The following is a 16,817-nucleotide window of genomic DNA, read 5'->3' as shown; positions in this document are numbered from 1 at the left end:
GAGAGAGAGAGATGCAGAGCAGCAGATCTTCCTGTGGCAAGCAGCATATCATAAATATTTATGAAGCCATGCCCCATGCCCCTACACACACCCGCAGCACGAAGCCTGCCCAAGCACGTACCCCGTACGCGCGGTGGCTGGCACACCTTAATACCTCAATGGCGGGGGGGGGTGGGAGGTTTGGTGTGGCCAGGGCGGGGGTCCGTCGTCCATGGCCTGCCATTTATGAAATTTATTTGGTTTCATCAAAAACTCATCTTAAATGCCAGCACACATGCGGCACATAAATATCGAGCAGAAATATTTATTTTCAATTGATTTGCGGCGCCACAGCAGATGGTGGGGGTGGGGGGGAACGGAAAGCTACATGTAGAAATATATATGAAAATTAAATATGAAAATATGTGTAGGCTAGGCTCAGATATTGTTTATAGAGAGAGTGGCACGAGGAGTAGAAAATTATGCCAGACTTTTAGCCCGAAAATTTCACTTGAATCTGAAGCCGCCTAACATTTATCTTTAGCTTCGGAATTGATTAAATGGGAAAGCCTTACCAACAAAAAAAAAACTTGATACTAATTTTCATATATCCATCCATTGAGTTGTGGTATTTCCGAACTCCAACTGTCCAAAGTTTCCAAACCTTTTGTTGTTGTTTTCTGCCACTGCCAAAAAAAAAAAACAAAAACGAAAAACTTTTCCTGTTTGCTTCGTCGCTTGATTTGCGTGTTTGGCTGCAACCAAATCGCCGCATGGCCAGCAGCATGCCCACAACTATCAATTAAACTAATTAGCTTGATTTCCCCCGAGGGGAGGGGGCAGCCCAAAATCGAGCACAGAAACCCGAAACTGGGACACGCCCAAAACTTTCGCCTTGGCTGAAAAATTCAATCAGCGCGTGCAGAAAAACGCAATCAAATGATTAAGTCAACAAATGAAGGCAAATTGCTGGGGCCGCATCATCTGCTGCGGCTGCGGCAGCCGGACTCCTGCTGCCTGCCGCACTGCCGCACTGTTGCCTGCTTCTTTCTGTTCGTGGACATTTGGGATGCATTGTGTGTGGCCGCGCGAATATCGAGACCAGAAGGCAAAAAGTCACCCCTGTCCAATGAGGATTCTGGAGGTTCCATTGGAGGTCTTCCTTTCGCAAACTTTTGGGCCAACTTCTCCTCGGGGGGTTATCTTTTCTTGCTACGTTTTTTTTATAGCTGTCTGTGTCACTACCTACCCCCATTTATCCCGCCCGCCCCAGAGAATTTAAAGCAGGTGAACAGCAGCACAGGAAAAAGTTTGCTTCGCCCTAATGAGTGCGGCGGCAGCTTCATTGATTAGTTGGAGGTTTGGTGTGGCAGACTACCAGCTTTTTACCAGCTCTCCGCCACATCTATCGAACCCGACCATCTTTTCCTGTTGGCCAACATATTTTCGCCATTTGTATGGCACAGTTTTTCTACTTTTCTGCTGGCTGCTGGCGTGGTGGAGTCTGCTCGACATTCAAATTCAATTGACTGTGGTATCTATGGACGGGGTGTGGCACGTGCCACACACATACAGACACACCGATGCGAATATGAGTAGTGGATGTATGGATCCTTCTAGGATATTTATTCCACTCTTCTCCGTTTTTTTCGGTGCGATTGCCTGGCAGGAAATTTATTTATATTCAATTTGTGAATTTATGCCACTTTTTTCCAGCAATGGAAGCAGATGGCAGCGGGGTGGGGGCGGAAATTCAGTTTGCTGCAGTTGCATAAACGTGAAAAAGGATGCAGCAGGCGGCAGTGTGAAAAGTGCACTGGGAAAAATTACAGCAAGCAGAAGGAAAGTTGAGAGGTTCCCTGAGGAATTGTGATCAAAAGTACCAAAAGAGAGTAAGGTACTTGGGAAAATGAGGGAATGATTTTAAGGGATAATTAAAGTGCCTTTACCTATGAAGCTCATTGAGCTGAGAGTGCAGGGAAAACGTTTAATCAAAAAAGGGAAATAAAGTTCACAGGATATGTTCCATTCTGCTGCGTATCTCTTGAGCTGCCACAAATATTCATTTACTTTATACTTTAAGAGGAAACCTTTGACTATATTGAAGATGAAACAATAGTACACTGAAAAGAGTATTAGGGCAGGCTAAAATGGAAGAGTATCCAGTGGGTTTCCCATAGGAAGTTTGTTCTCCAGACTAAATTGAAGGCCAAATTCAATTCGTTGAATGTAGTCTAAGTATAGACTCATGGTTAAGCATATTCACTAGAATCATTCTATTTTCCAGGGAATCTGTCATATATTTTATATTGGATTATTTTATGTATATAAAGATTTACCATTTTCACTCGAATGTTTAGCCGAGTGTGCCTGACTGGCTGTCTGTCTGCCTTCTTCTTTCTGTGGAAAGAGGAAACTTACTGCTGTATGTATTTACAGCCACCGATGCATTTTCCGTTTGTGGCCGTAACTGTTGTCACTGTGTCAGGCTGCAGCCTGACGGCTTGGACATTTTCCGCAAAATCATAAACAGCGTCGTTTGGCCCGTCGCCTGCGCCTGCGCCTTCCCGATGATTACCTAATCTGAAGGACTAGCCAAATAGTAGGTACATATGTATGTACATATATCCTCAAAAGGTACAGTCTAACCCAAAAGAAACCCACGAGACCGATACCGATACCGAGACCTACCCCGTGGGTGGGTGGATGCTCTACCTAAGGTTAGGTAGAGCCAACAGTCGATCAGCCGCATAAATACCGCTCTGCGGAGCAAGAATCCTTCACTCAGTCGTCGTCTGTCAGCAGTGATAGTCAGCCATCATCGTCGCATTCGTAGTCCCAGAAGTGCAGAAGTCGTGTCTGTGATAACTATAGACCCAGTGTCCAGTGCCAGTGCCAGTGCCAGTGCCAGTGCTTAGGATGTTGTTCCTGGCGCCGCGCAAACATCTGTTTGCCACCAATCTGATCATCCTGCTGATGATCTATGTGATGCGCAAGTGCCTGCAGCTCTTTTGCATACTCGAGAATCGCACTGCAACCTGCAAGAAGTCCGGCTGTGACTGCGTTGAGAAGGATAAGGATATCCGGCAGCAGCAGCAGCAGCAGCAGCAGGAGGAGGAGGAGGATTCCCCATTGATGGAGAGACGCGGCGGCTTCAAGATCATACCCGATGCCATGCACAAGAGCATGCACGGCTTTGGCTATGGCGAGGGCCACTACCAGATCTTCGTGGAGAAGAAGGAGCGAAATCTGCCCACCCATTCGCGCCTCAATGCGGCCACAGCTGAAGTGAAGCTGAATCCCAATTAGAGGACGATGCCCCCCAAATCCCCGACCCCCGAGGAAGGGGCCCACTGACATCTGCCTGGAGCTTCGGCCCACAGGATAATGTCAATGACAATGAGCCAATTGCCAGCCAGCCAGACAGCAGCCACACAACCAGAGTCACAGCAATCAACAAACCAACCCAACCAACCCAGCCAGCAATATATAATCATAATCCCACCTACATAGATACATACATATATACTCGCATTTCTGCTTCCACAGAGTCTTTGATTAATTACTAATATATGCAGCAGATAGATATTCCATATGTTTATAACCAAACAAAAGCGCACTTTTGGCCATTAATAAAAATTCATAAAAAAAAAATACGAGAAAAGCGGAAAAATCTGTGCCCGGCTATGCGCCGCCTCTGCCCTGCAGCACTGTGATTGATGCTGGCTCAGCAAAGTTATGTGATCTGCTTGCTGGGATTTCGCCACGTGGAGACCAAGAGTGTGTCGCTGTCCAAGAGTCGTCGAGTCCTTGGTCGTTGCCATGTCGCTGGCGGCGCAGCCTGCTGCTGCTTGAAAAATTATCTCAAGCGTGGGAGGCTCTCGTGATCGCGTGGGTGTTGCTGCAACATTAAACGGCATCGTATTTATCACAAAGTAGCAGCAACAAGGGGGAAGAGCTCCCTCCAGAGAGGGGGAGTGGCACAGCGTGTCAAGGCAGAGCCAAGCAGCAACAGCAGCACCCAAAAGCAACAATGTCAGGCAATATGCTCGAGTAATTTGCAAATACTCTTACACAAGAAAGAGCAACTTTAGCTGGGGTATATCCGTTGTGGGGTGCTCTGAGTGTGAGGGAATTTCTGTGGGATATTTTCTGTGGCAAAAAAACATAACAAAATATCAGAAAAGTCTGGAGAATACTCAACAAAGTTTATGACTTGCAGAATATAATTTTTATACTTACGAACTTTACTTATTTCAATACCTTTATTTACTCACATAATAGCGAATATTACAGAGAGTTCTAATGGGTTTTCTGTAACTTGTATCTAGGTTAAAGATATGTTTAAGCTGTGCTTCAAACTTAAGAGTATATTTCTAATAGATTTATGGCTTAAATAATTAGCAAGTGCCTTAGTTATTTAGGGGCTTCTCTTTAAAGTTGTCTTACCCTTTAGCTAACTTTCAGAAAACAAAATACACAGAGAACGGTTCAAGATATACAAACGATATCTGATGGGTTTCCAGCTCTCTCATTTGAACACACATCTTTTTTATCTTACATTCCGTCCCCCCATAATTTCTCTCTCTGTATGGTAAGAGCATTCCCGTGTTCGTTGTGGAATTCCTGCACGCAGCAGCGGCACTTCCATTGTGCGGCATTGGCCAAGATAAGAAGGACAGAACTGGCTCAGCTTGAGCGCAGCAATTGTTCGCAAATCTATCATCATCATCTTCTTAAGCACGTGTCTGTAATGCGTGTGCTGCCCTCTCCCACTCTCTCACTCTCTCTCTCTTAAACTGAAGCAGACAATGTCTGTGTATGTGTCTGTGTGTGTGTGTGTGTGTGTGTGTGCAACATTTTCTGCATTGCCATTATAAATGAGGAGAAATTTTTAGTTGTAAGCTTGCATCATCACTTGAGCTGCATATAAATTATCCGCACCAAATCCAACCAGCCTCACCCATCCCACTACTGCCCCCTGCTGCTGCTTCTGCTGCTATTCCTAACGAGTTCGTTGTCATTATAATCGTGATTGTTATGGCTGTAATTCTAATTCCATATCTCGTTCATACTCGCATGATGGCCGCAGGGGGTCGTGTGGGTACGTGCTCCTCCGATCCACTCCACTCCACACCACTCCACACCACTCCTTAGTGCTGTGCTGTGCTGCTTCGGCAGCTGTTGATGTGTAAAAATGAAATGTCAGTCGGATAAGCGCGCCCAAAGGCAACATCCTGGCACACACACACACACACACAGCATCCTGGCCATAATGAGGTACAGCGAGTGGCGATGGCGATGGCCATGGCTTCTGATATCCAGGGGGCGGGGGTATATACCACAGACTCGTAGCTGGATCTGGACCTCCCCCTCCTTCTGCTGCCATTTCTGAACTAGTTTTGCCCGCATAGTAAACCGTTAAGCTCTCATGTAAATCATGTCGCTATTGTTAGTGGATCTCTCTTGCTCTCTCTCTCTCTCTCTCTCTCTCTTCTGCTCTCTCTCTCTCTCTATCTTGCTGGACTCATTATAATTAACAATTTATAAAGCGTTAATCCACACACAGACACAGACAGAGAAACTTGGATCCCCACTCCGCACATGCACCACCCCCCATTGACGGTAATTTGCCAAGGCAGCCAAAAGAGCATGTTCAGCAACAGCTATGGGGAAAATCCAAGCCAAACAAACAAGTCAACAGAGTGGAGGGGTAGGTAGGGTTGGATACAGCAGAAGGGTACACGGGTTCGGAGAGGGGGGTGTGAGTAAGCAGCATCCATTCGGTTGTAAGCTGCTTTCATTGCTGCTGCTGCTGGTGCTGCTGCTCCTCCTTTTCCTACCCGTTCTTCCCTACTAACTGCCATGTTGTCGCCCTCCTCCTGCTGCTGCTGCTGCTGCTGCCGTGGCACGTCGCGCGCATTAAGAAGATGAGCTGCATTTTTCATGCATGTGAAGTTGAGATTGCAGCTGCTGCCTCTGCTGAAGAAGTGGCGCCGCTCCCTTCGTTGCTCCATTCGCCATTTCATTTTGGCCTGGCTTTCAGTTTGCCAGTTGCAGTTGCAGCTTTTCCCCAGCCATTTCTTCCCACTGCCACTTCCCATTGCGGCAGGCATCCCGTGGCAGCTTCTTTTGCTGCTGTAGCATCATCCTCATCCGCATCCTCATCCGCATCATCATCATCAGCATCCTCCCGCCGCTCATCAGCGTCATTTGTATTAATTGCCCAAGCATTTTGCACTGCGCAATGATACCGAAAATAGGAGGCGACTCCATTGTGGCTGCAGCAGCAGCAATGATGTTGCCACAAGTGTATTTTGTGTGCTGCTCCCACGAAATGAACGCACAAAAGAGTTGACAAATGCTTGAAGGAAATGCGAATATTCAGTGTTTTCTTTAAGAGAATAATGCGGCTGATTAATCAGTAAAAAAGGCCCCTGGATGCATCCTGAAAATGGAAAGTTAATGCTGAAGGAACATTCTCTGATTAACTTTCTTGCATAAAAATAAATCGAGTTTAAATTAAAGTTCCCCAAGACTTACTCCTGCAACTCACATTCCCAATCGTATTCTCTTCCAAATATATTTAGTACCTTTCTTAGCTTTAAGTAATGCTGTAGACTCGCCCCATTTTATATTTCCCCGTTTTGCAATTTTCAACTTAAATACTCGTTTAATTGTCTCCCCCCACCCAACATCCATTTATATGGCATATTCTACTGCAATTTTCCACATTCTCAATGCCATCAGCATTTTTTGTTTTGTTTTTTTGTGTGTTGCAACCATCCTGCAATCTGCGATTGCATCCGCACAAGCAAATTGACAATTTTGCAGTTTGCCAAACAGTTTGACAGTCACTGACTCAATGCTAGTTAAACCGCATCGAAAACGACTTTTATGGACGTTCAATTAGTGGCTCAATCGGAGAGACAGAGCACACAGCAGAGCACACAGCAGAGCAGAGAATTCAATTGAATTTTATTGAGTCTTTAATTGATGCCTGGGATGATGGCATTGCAGCGGGTGTGGGGTAATGGGAGATTTCTGAAAACAATAGTAACAATTGCAGTGGAATTTTCAGTGCACATTTTCGCTACTCGAACTTCCACAGCAGCGATGATAATTAGCAAAACGTTTTTGGCAGGGAATGGCATGTAAATGATTTACAAAATGACAGCAAATTGCCTTCCTTCCTTCGTGTCTTGCTGCCTGCCTTCCTGTGTGCCTGTTTTCCCATCCATTTGGCACTCATTATCCTACCATATCATCATCATTTGTGCCCGACAATTGCTTGAGGCAAGCGGCCAAAAAACAAAGGAAACCATTTGAAAACCGTTCAGCACTGAATGCGAGGCAATTAAGCAGCGCTAATGAAGCGACTGACTGCCGCCAAAACGAATTTTCCCACCACATATTCATTCCAGCCAAAAACTTTGCATCTGCATTGATGCATTTAAAATGCACAAATACACAGAAAACAAAAAAAAAAAATTGCAAACCAAAAACCCCAACTGGGAAGGGGGGAAAAAAAACGGAATAAAGAATACAGAATACAGAATAAATTTTAATCAAATTGCCAAACGAGGCGGAGAGCCACTGAGCGAGAGCAGAGCAGAGCAGATCTCGCTCGCATAATAAATAATAAATAAATATTCGAATTTAAATCAACCGAAAATGAAGCAAAATAAAAACCGTAACGAAAACGAATACGAATACGAAAATGAAATTATCAATGCCCAGTAAATACAATAAAAATATCAATATAATATAAATGTATTCCCATTGTGCGATACACAAACATGTACTATATCCATTCGCATCCAGTGTGTGCATATAGTATAACCGTATTGATATATACATATATATATTTTTAAGCGGATTTCCAAGTCGATTTATTTGTGGTCACAAAAAATATCCTCCCACAGGCCACCACTCCCAACCATTTGTATATTTTTGGGCTTTCTGTGAAATTCGATTAAATGAAACAAGCCACAAAATAGCATCAATAAAAAGCCATTAGAAATATATATCATTGCAATTAAAAATTAAAAATCAATTAAGTTGAGCAAAGTTTCTTTGAAAATTCTGTAGAGAATTTTCTCATGCTTGGAATTGTTTGGGCTTTGGCTGGCAGTAGTAGAGTCCATTCCGAACAGGACAGCCAGGCGCCACATGCCTCACATGCCATTTGCCTGTAGATAATGCGCATACGACATGTAGTCCGGCTGTCCGCCCGGTCCATCTGTCTGCCTGCCTGTCTGTCTGCTTGTCTGTTGGAGTCTGTTCCAGAGGCCAAACCAGAAAATGTTTATTACAAGCCACTCAATAAACTATCGAAAGCCTATAAATTTTGGGGTGGCCCTCACAATATAATCACACACTGGCCAAACACTGACTGTCGGCAGTATGCTAACGTATCTGTCTTACGTTTGGCTGGGTGGAAAACTGCTGGGGGTAACTGTGCTTGGGCTGGGCGAAACTTTCAATTCGTTTACGACTCGCCGTTTCGGTCCATGCAAATGGATGTCGAGTCGAATGGAAGGCAAGTCAAATGCCGTGTGGCATTTTCGTTGTGATTCGAGCGACTGGCTCGCTGCTTGGCTTGGCTTTGGCCCCTGCCAAATGGGTCAAAGTGGCAGTCAGCCAGGCGGGGCAAAACGTTTGCCAGCAGAACACACACACACAAGCACACACGCACACTCTCAAGTGAATGCCTCAAAGTATGCAGCGCGAAAAAAACTGAAACTGAATTCTATGCAAGTAAATAAAGCGAAAATGTAAGCGAAATGTGTGTGTGTGTGTGTGCGACTGCGTGGAGCCAAAGTCAAACAGGGATACCCAAATGTTGGCTCAAAGAACCACAAACACACACACACACACACATGGAAGAGCACACATTGGCATGGGGCATGGCTGATGCTTGCGGGTGGCTGGGGGGAATGTATGGGCAGCCGCTTGGCTAAACATTTGCCACGATTCCTGTTCCAAGTGCATTGCTATCCCGCTCTCTGGAGGCACGTACAACTCCGATTTGCACAATTCAAATAGCAGCAACATTTTGCGTGTGGAAATGCATTATGTATATATGCCCCACAGCCATCAGCCATCATCATTCGAAAGACTTTGGTCATGTTTCTTTCTGCTTTATGAATCGCCTGATCCATGTCCTGCTGCAGCTCTCTCTCTCTCTCAGCCTCTCTCTCTCTTTCTGTGCCTCTGGGGGAAATGTTTAAATAATTTTAATTAATTTTCTGCGGTCAGCAGCTTAAATCTTTATTACGTCTCGCGTCTCGTGCATCTGTAAAGGAAACCAAGAGCCACAGACAGCAGATATGGCAGGCAGCTCTCGCGCTCACATTTCCCTAAAGCCCTCAGCATTGCTTTCATTTTAATTAAAAATGCGCTTTTAATGCGCTTTTCCTTGACCTCCGCTCTCGCTTTTTTTCCCCCCTTTCCCCTTCAACGGACAAGTTCAAGGCAGAGTGCACTTAAATTACAAGCATTTCATACACACACAAAAGCCGCAACTGTTGCATGCAACGCTGAAGCGAACCATTAAGCGTCAAAAGTCGCGCGCCTTCCAAAAGCGGCAAAGATTACTCTGGTCAGCTGGAAGAGGGACAGGGAGAGAGACAGGGAGAGGAGGAGGCATGAATGGATCATATGAAATGCAATAAATTGTGAAAAGCAACAGCGACAGAGCACGAAATATGCCACAAATGCCATTAAATGTCAAATAAAAATTCAAAACAAAGCACAGCACAGCAGTACACAGAACGGGGGGGGCACAATGCACAGTGCACAGTTCACAATGCACAATCAACAATGAAAATGAAAATGAAAGACAAATGTGGGGCACACATTGCACAGATTTTCCGGACAGACTTCCACTACGACAAATTGGGACTGAAGTGGGGGTGGGTGGTGGAGAGTGAGGCCTCACTCACTCACTCACTGAACCCATTCTGTGCTGTGGGATATTTCAATATCAAATACCAGGAAAAGAACCAACTGCCACACGAAGATTGAATGCACTTTTGTGGCATGGAAAAGCTACTTGCCATGCATATGCATCCCAGCGAAATGCACTGCAAGACGCAAAACATTTCTGATGTCACCATAGTTAATAGAGCCATACCCGCCGCCCCTTGCTCTGCACTACAGAGAGCAGCCCACATACACAATGTTGACAAGTCGGCTCTGAGGGTCATATAGAAGAAGTGCCAGTGGCAGTGGCAGTGCCTTCGCCCGTGCTGTGGTCCCCAGAGTGGAAAATTTAAGGACACACGCACACTTCAGTGCTTTATGCAGAGAGCAATTTTTAGCCACTGCAGTTGCTGGCTGCTGGCTGCTGGCTGGCTGCTGCTGATGTGCGAGTAACTCTTGCCAGAAATTAAGTTGCATGTAGAAATCTCATAGCCAGCCAGCCTCATGCATGCCGCCGCACAGCTTATGCAGCAGGTCCAGTTTATGAGGCAAGCATAAGGCTGTAAAACTGTTGGGCGAAAGTGTTTTGAGTGCCGGCATTAGCTCTCTCGTTATTATCACACAACTTTTATGCTCACCACACCCTCTCTACCCCGCTCACTCCGCTGCATGGAGGAGGACCCAATAAACACATAGTTCTGTGTGCACGCCGTTCCGGGCACTTCTCGTAAATTGCGCATACGCCATGTGGCACGCTTCAGCAGACAACGCAGATAACTTAACCCTGAAGCATTTTTTTTTTATGCTCATATTTTGCGTTGTTCTTGCTGCTGCTACTGCTGCTGCTGCTGCTGTGGCAGCCTGCAAAAAATAACACTAAAGAATGCAGCCAAAAGAGCGCAAAAAGAGCAGAGGATCAAGAAAAAAAAGAGAGCGAAGAGCTTAAGAGCAATATAATGTAAGTGCGTCACTCGCGGCGTATACGTAATCAGCTTGCCTCGGGTCTGGGTCTGTGTCTGGCGTAAGCAGCCATTGATTTATGTTCATTTTGTCACACAGTTGATAAGCTTATCAGGATGGAGGAAAGGATTCCCCCAAATGGGTAGCAAAATGCTCAAAAATTTAAATGGGAATTTAGTTGGATGTGGAAACGATAGCATCGATGAGGAAACTTGTGTGAAAGAAATACTATTTGCACACAAAATCATTCCCCATCATTCATTTTAGTCGCTATAATTTTACGATAATCTGTAACTAATTTCTGTGCGGGATTCAATTTAAAAAGATTTGCCTTACTTTAATTCCGCGCAGACCTTCAAACGCTTCACTTCAGAATGTTTTCATTACGGAAATTAGTTTCAAATATAATTATGGCAATATTTCTGTCATGTTGCATTTTATTTGTGCAAAAATGGATTGTGCCGCGTCCGCGAACGGAGATTTCAAAGCAGAAATAAGACCAGCAACAAAAACCCTTTCTACTTGTTCGGGCTAAAAGCTAAGCGATTGTCTGTCTGTCTGTTCATTAATAACTATTTATAACAACAACGAAAATGTACAAATCCCAAAGCAATGTTTAACTTTAGACACCAAAGTTTCGAATGCAACTAAAACCCAATTAGTTGGCGGGCACACACAAGAGAGAGCGCTTTCCCTTTACCTTACAGCTAAGTCCATGAGCATGTCCCAAAACTAGGCAAAAACAAAGCTCAAGTCAAGGCTGCTTCTGCTACTCATTTCGAGTCAATAAATATTGAACCCCAAGCGGAAACAAGTTGCTCTGCGAAGTGAGTTTTATTTGGCGTATAATTAGAGTAGGTTCGGCCCCAGAGATTAGACCCACAATCCCAATGCCGCGAGCAGGGCAGGGCACAGGGATCCATTCAAGTTAATTTGCCCATCAATGTGGCCTGCTGTTTATTAGTGTCTGTCTGTCTGTCTGTCTGTCTGTATGTGTGTGTGTGTATGTGCTGGTGAGGGCGTGGCAGCCGCAGAAGGTCGAAGTAATTGAGATTGTAATCGCTACTTATTGGTGGGGTGTGAGGTGGATATCCATATACGCCACCTACCCCCGTCCGTATAGCTATCTTTTGTACTTTCTCGCTGCGGGTGTGAAACTTTTCCGGGCATTAAGTTATTAAGCTGTTTGGCTGCCCTGCCCTGTTCAGCCCTGCACTGCCCTGCCTGTCCCTGCCCTATCCCTGCCCTGTCCCTGCCCCGCCCTCTCCTGCCTAATGGTCAAACTGTGTGCCAGGGGGCATGGCTTATGGCATCACATATTGAAATATGCTGTTAGCAATTAATAGCACAAGAATGGCAGGCAGCCACCACAGAACTCTGTGCCTGGCATCGATGGGGGGGCAGGGGGATCATCGATGGATAATCAATGTGTGGAAGTAAGCATTTTCAATGCCATGGCACGTAATAATCACAATGAATTGCACTTGAACAGTCAGAGCCAACCCCACCCGACCCTGACTTGGCTTGGCTTAGATTGCTGCGTGTATGCAGCATTCTGTGGCATGGCATTCATGTTGCGTGGTGGAATGATTGAGGGCGTGGCTTAACCCTCCCCCAGACACCACCCAATCCGCCCTAAACGTGCACCGTAACCATCCTGTCTGTGGCTGTGCCACAACGGGGCAACGTTTTTCAATATCAGACAAATAGACAACGAATTACATTGTAAGTAGCTCACGTGCTTTGGATTATGCGTGATATGCCTGGAAATTACTTCATTAGCAGCCGCAAATGGCGCTCTGCATTCTAAGCAAGTGCAGAAAGAGACACACAGAGAGATAGAGTGAGAGAGAGATGGCAATGGAGAGACAAAGACATAGATTGTCACTTTTGTTATGCAAAGCAGCAGAGCAAAAAATTTGCTAAACACAAATGAAGCGTCCAAGGGAAGGAAGATGGAGGAGGAGCCAACCCCCAACGCCGCTCAATACAAAAACTACAACGTGGCAGCATTCTCTCTCTCTCTCTCTCTCTCTCTCTTTGCAGATGTGTCCCATAAGTGGCAGGAAGTGTGGGAAGGAGAAGGCGTCGCTTAAACGGCATTTGAAATGCGCTTAATAATCAATATTTTGTGGTGATAATTGTGTGCGTGTTCTGGTTTTATTTCACCATTCAAACAATCACAGAATTTATAATGGGGCATAACCACAAAACCACAAAACGCCAATCCCCCAAACCCAAATCGCCAATCCCAAATGCCAGTAGTCGGGGGGTTAAAGGTTAAGGTCGTAGCGATTTTATTTCAGGCATTTTTTAAGCCGTTATCGGATGCCATTTCGCTTATTAACGCGCGACTGCAACATTATGCTCTTGCGCCCATTCCCCTATTGAGTACCCTATTAACTACTGGGGGGGGTGGTGGTAAAAGTGCAATCATTAATCTGAAATCAAATGGAGGAACTTCTGCTTGAGGGTATTTCGATTATTATGAGAGATTTGCCATGCATTTTGGCTGCTACAAAGCAGAGGATTCCCATATGTACAGCCCTGAGATGCTTTTTTATTGTGTGGCAGGTAGAATATATGCACATCCAAGATTGTATAACTCCACCATATATGGGCAGTTCCGCCAAAAGGTCCACCAGGCCAAAAATCATAAAAAGTCAATAAAAACCGATTTCTATATAATTTTTTCCGGATATTTTTTTCTATATTTATTGAAAGGTAACTAATTTACTTTATTCACATATAATTTCATTAACTTTCATCCTAAAACCTATGAAAATAAGCAAAAGTTCACGTTTTTGGTATTTTCTGGTATTTTTATAGACATATTTTCTTTTACTATTATCTCCTAGGAAGAAGATGATTCTTGATAAAAGTTTCCCCTTAAAGTCTTTCTAATATATTAAACTACCTAAAACCATTATCAGAACGTTGGTCGGACCTTGGCTAACAGTATATTTTTAGGCTTTTATAATCGCGGAATTTGGTAACGTAACGCCAGTAACGTTCGCCAGATGCCTCCGCGGATTTTTAACAAAAAAACAGGAAAAGTTTTTACATTTAATAAGTTTGAAAATTAACTCTCAATACTTCATTTATTAGCACAAAAAATTTTATACAGATAGCCCTATCCAATTCGCAGAGTTTTGCCATTTTGTACGCCAACCTCGAAAACCACTTCTGTTTTATGTAACGCACTTTTAGGTCATACTTTGGCTTATATCTTCAAAACCGTACGTTCGATTATTAGGTAGGTAGAATGTAGGTCTAACCAAATTATATTCAACGAGGATAATCTTTTTTCCAAATTTCAGCTTTTTGACTATTTTTTTCAACATTTTGTCGTACGAATGTAACGTAACGCCAGATAGGAACTGCCCATATGTAGTATTTCTATATCTCTATTGTTTCTGCTGATACAAACAAATACAAACATTAATTATCTCAAATTTCAATATTTTTCTCTTTAAATTTTCAGATAAAAAACCCTGCCACAGGAATGAACACAGTATCTGGAAAGGGTATGTACACCTCTTCGTACATTTCGTTACTGTTTTTTTTGTTCACTGTTTTCACTGATCCGGTCTGCATACCGGTTTCCATATCGTTTGTCACGGTCGTCGCCGTAGCATTAAATCAAAAAGCCAACCAGATTTTCGCTATTTTTTTGTTGTTGCTGCCAACATTTCTGCCGGCTCAATTTCGCCAGCAAGCAAGTGGCATTACATGCCGCAAATACGGGCGGAAAAAAAAAAGCTACATAAAGGAATGTGGCACAGCACAGAAAAATATTGAAGATAATTTGCGGCTTTGATGCAGCATTGGATTTGTGTGCAAATTAACTCAATTTACGGTTGCACACAGCCAGCGCAATTTAATTAACCGGCAAAAAGGAGTGAAAGGCTTTAACAGAATCAGCAGCCAGCAGCAGACACTGAAACAGAATCCTTGGCTTGGCTTTAATTAATCTAGCTTTGAGCCAAGTTCAGGCAGGACAAACTTTCGAAGCACAAAAGAACTTTAGCAATAAACCAGAAAGAGAACCAGAAAGGTACAGAGGGTAGCAGAGGACTAGAGCGGTATGGGGGCGCGAGTCACGTGGTTGAATTAATAAGCTTGCCACAAATTTGTATGCCACGAACATTGCAAATCTATGTAAATGTGTCGCATGTGGCGTATACTTAATGTGCCTGACATGCACTGCCTGCCACCAAAATGGCGAGGGGGGGACGACTCTCACAAAGGGTGAGCTACAGGCGTGGCGTGCAGATGGGTGTGGCAGACACAAGGAAGCAGCTGCAGGAACATTTATAACATTGTGTTAATGCGACTTATGTGACAGATCAGTTAATTACAGAGCATTTGAGAGGCGCACACACAGGGAGGTAGTCGTAAGAAACTTGCAGCAGGAGGAAGTAAACACAACGCTTCACCCTGCGCCACGCCACGCCACTTACCCCCACTCAGCATCCAACCCATAAACCCCACCCCACCCCACCCCCCTGCTGTGTGCTTGACTTGGAAATGCTTTTTAATGATTTTCCTTTTGATGTTTACTTTGCCAAATGTTCGCCACTATGATGTGTGTTTGCCTAGCACAAGCTTCCAGCTTTACGCTCCCAACACTCTCTACTTTCTCTAAGCACTTTGCCACACACATACCCCCCTCCCACCCCTGCAAAATCTCCCTTTATACAAGGATTTATACACAAATAGTCGTTGTATATATATACTCGTAATTAAATCCCGCACTTGAAGTGTTTTTGACAGCATTTTTAGTGCTAAAAATATTTATGAAAGTGCTTGAGAACCAATGAACTCGGCATTCAAGTGGGAATCGCTCGCATAAGACGCAGCCCTTTCTTCCACTACGAGACCTAATGAGTGGCTGTGGCCCCCTGCCTGCCTGCCTGCCTGCCTGCCTGCCCATCGGGGCGTCTTCTCGGAAAGTCCATCCAATTATGGGGACCTCGAACCTGATATCTGCCGCGACTCGACGAACTTTAGCATTAGGATTAACAAGACAGGCGGCAGGCGGCTTGAGCTCTTCTCTGTTCTCCCTCCCACTTACAAATAAATCATCCTGGCTGCAGTTGAGTTGCTTTAAAAAAAAAAAGATGACAGGACCGGGTACCGGGTAACAGGCACCGGGCACAGCAAAACACTTGTAACAATGTAATTTGAAACGGCAACATCCACATCCCCATCCACTGGCCCACGCAGTTTTGCCGCCCAGTCAGGGACGACAGAATATTATACCTCTCCCTCCATTTGGGATGACAAAGCTTTAAAGAACGAAAGGAAAACGACAACAACAACAACAAGAGAGCAGAGAGAAGGAATAGCCCGGGAAAAGACAACCAACAAATTCAGGCAAAAGGCCAAATCCGCCGCCGCCGGTCAACAGTCACAAGCGGAGCATTCAGAATGCCGGGAAATGGATGTGAAAATGTGGAACTGTGGAGGAAATTTCTGGGCTAGAACCAGAACCAGAGTCAGGGCGCTACGGGCGCTAAACTCCGAGCATAATCACATAATAAACATTTTCCATTCCGAAAATCCAACAAAATAATAAAAAGGAAAGGGACACTCGGAGGAGAGGATTTCATTAGAGCAGGAAAGCGACAGCGGAAACGGAAACGAGAACCGAAAACCGACATGATAATAAATATGAGGGTGCTGGCAGGGGCGGGGGGGTGGTGGTGGTGGAAAAAGTGTAAAAAATAAAATGGCGACAGACAAATTCAAGATAAACAAAAGAGGGAATCACACACAGTGGGGGTGGAGCAAGGGGCTGGAAGGACATACAAGTTATGCACATGTAACACACACAGACACACACACACACACATACACACACACATACACACACACAATCGCAACGGAGATACCCTTAATGGCCGAATTAAAACCTCCGCTCGACATCAGAGTGGAAATGGAAATGG

The 16,817-nt window shown here is 44.7% G+C and overlaps 1 protein-coding gene and 1 long non-coding RNA gene across 3 annotated transcripts in view; both read left to right on the top strand.

Annotated features, from left to right (window-relative positions):
• LOC111067592 overlaps window positions 1-16,817 on the top strand; it is a 34,210-nt gene that overhangs the window by 4,567 nt on the left and 12,826 nt on the right. The window contains exons 1-2 of one of the 2 annotated variants that reach the window (XR_005967842.1): window positions 11,378-11,693; window positions 14,351-14,393. This is a non-coding gene — a long non-coding RNA (uncharacterized LOC111067592). Of the gene's footprint in view, window positions 1-11,377; window positions 11,694-14,350; window positions 14,394-16,817 lie in introns of those variants that run through there. The other variant, XR_005967843.1, reaches the window with a different exon arrangement.
• Window positions 2,887-3,288, top strand: LOC111067590. The gene is made up of 2 exons (XM_041593557.1): window positions 2,887-3,012; window positions 3,070-3,288. The coding sequence occupies exons 1-2, from the start codon at window positions 2,899-2,901 to the stop codon at window positions 3,286-3,288; spliced, it is 333 nt and encodes a 110-aa protein (XP_041449491.1). The 5' UTR covers window positions 2,887-2,898.

Source organism: Drosophila obscura, unplaced genomic scaffold (assembly GCF_018151105.1).
Source record: "Drosophila obscura isolate BZ-5 IFL unplaced genomic scaffold, ASM1815110v1 contig_1, whole genome shotgun sequence".
In the NCBI taxonomy this organism is placed as follows: domain Eukaryota; kingdom Metazoa; phylum Arthropoda; class Insecta; order Diptera; family Drosophilidae; genus Drosophila; species Drosophila obscura.
Note: the sequence above shows the minus strand (reverse complement) of the source record. Positions and strands in the feature narration are given on the sequence as shown.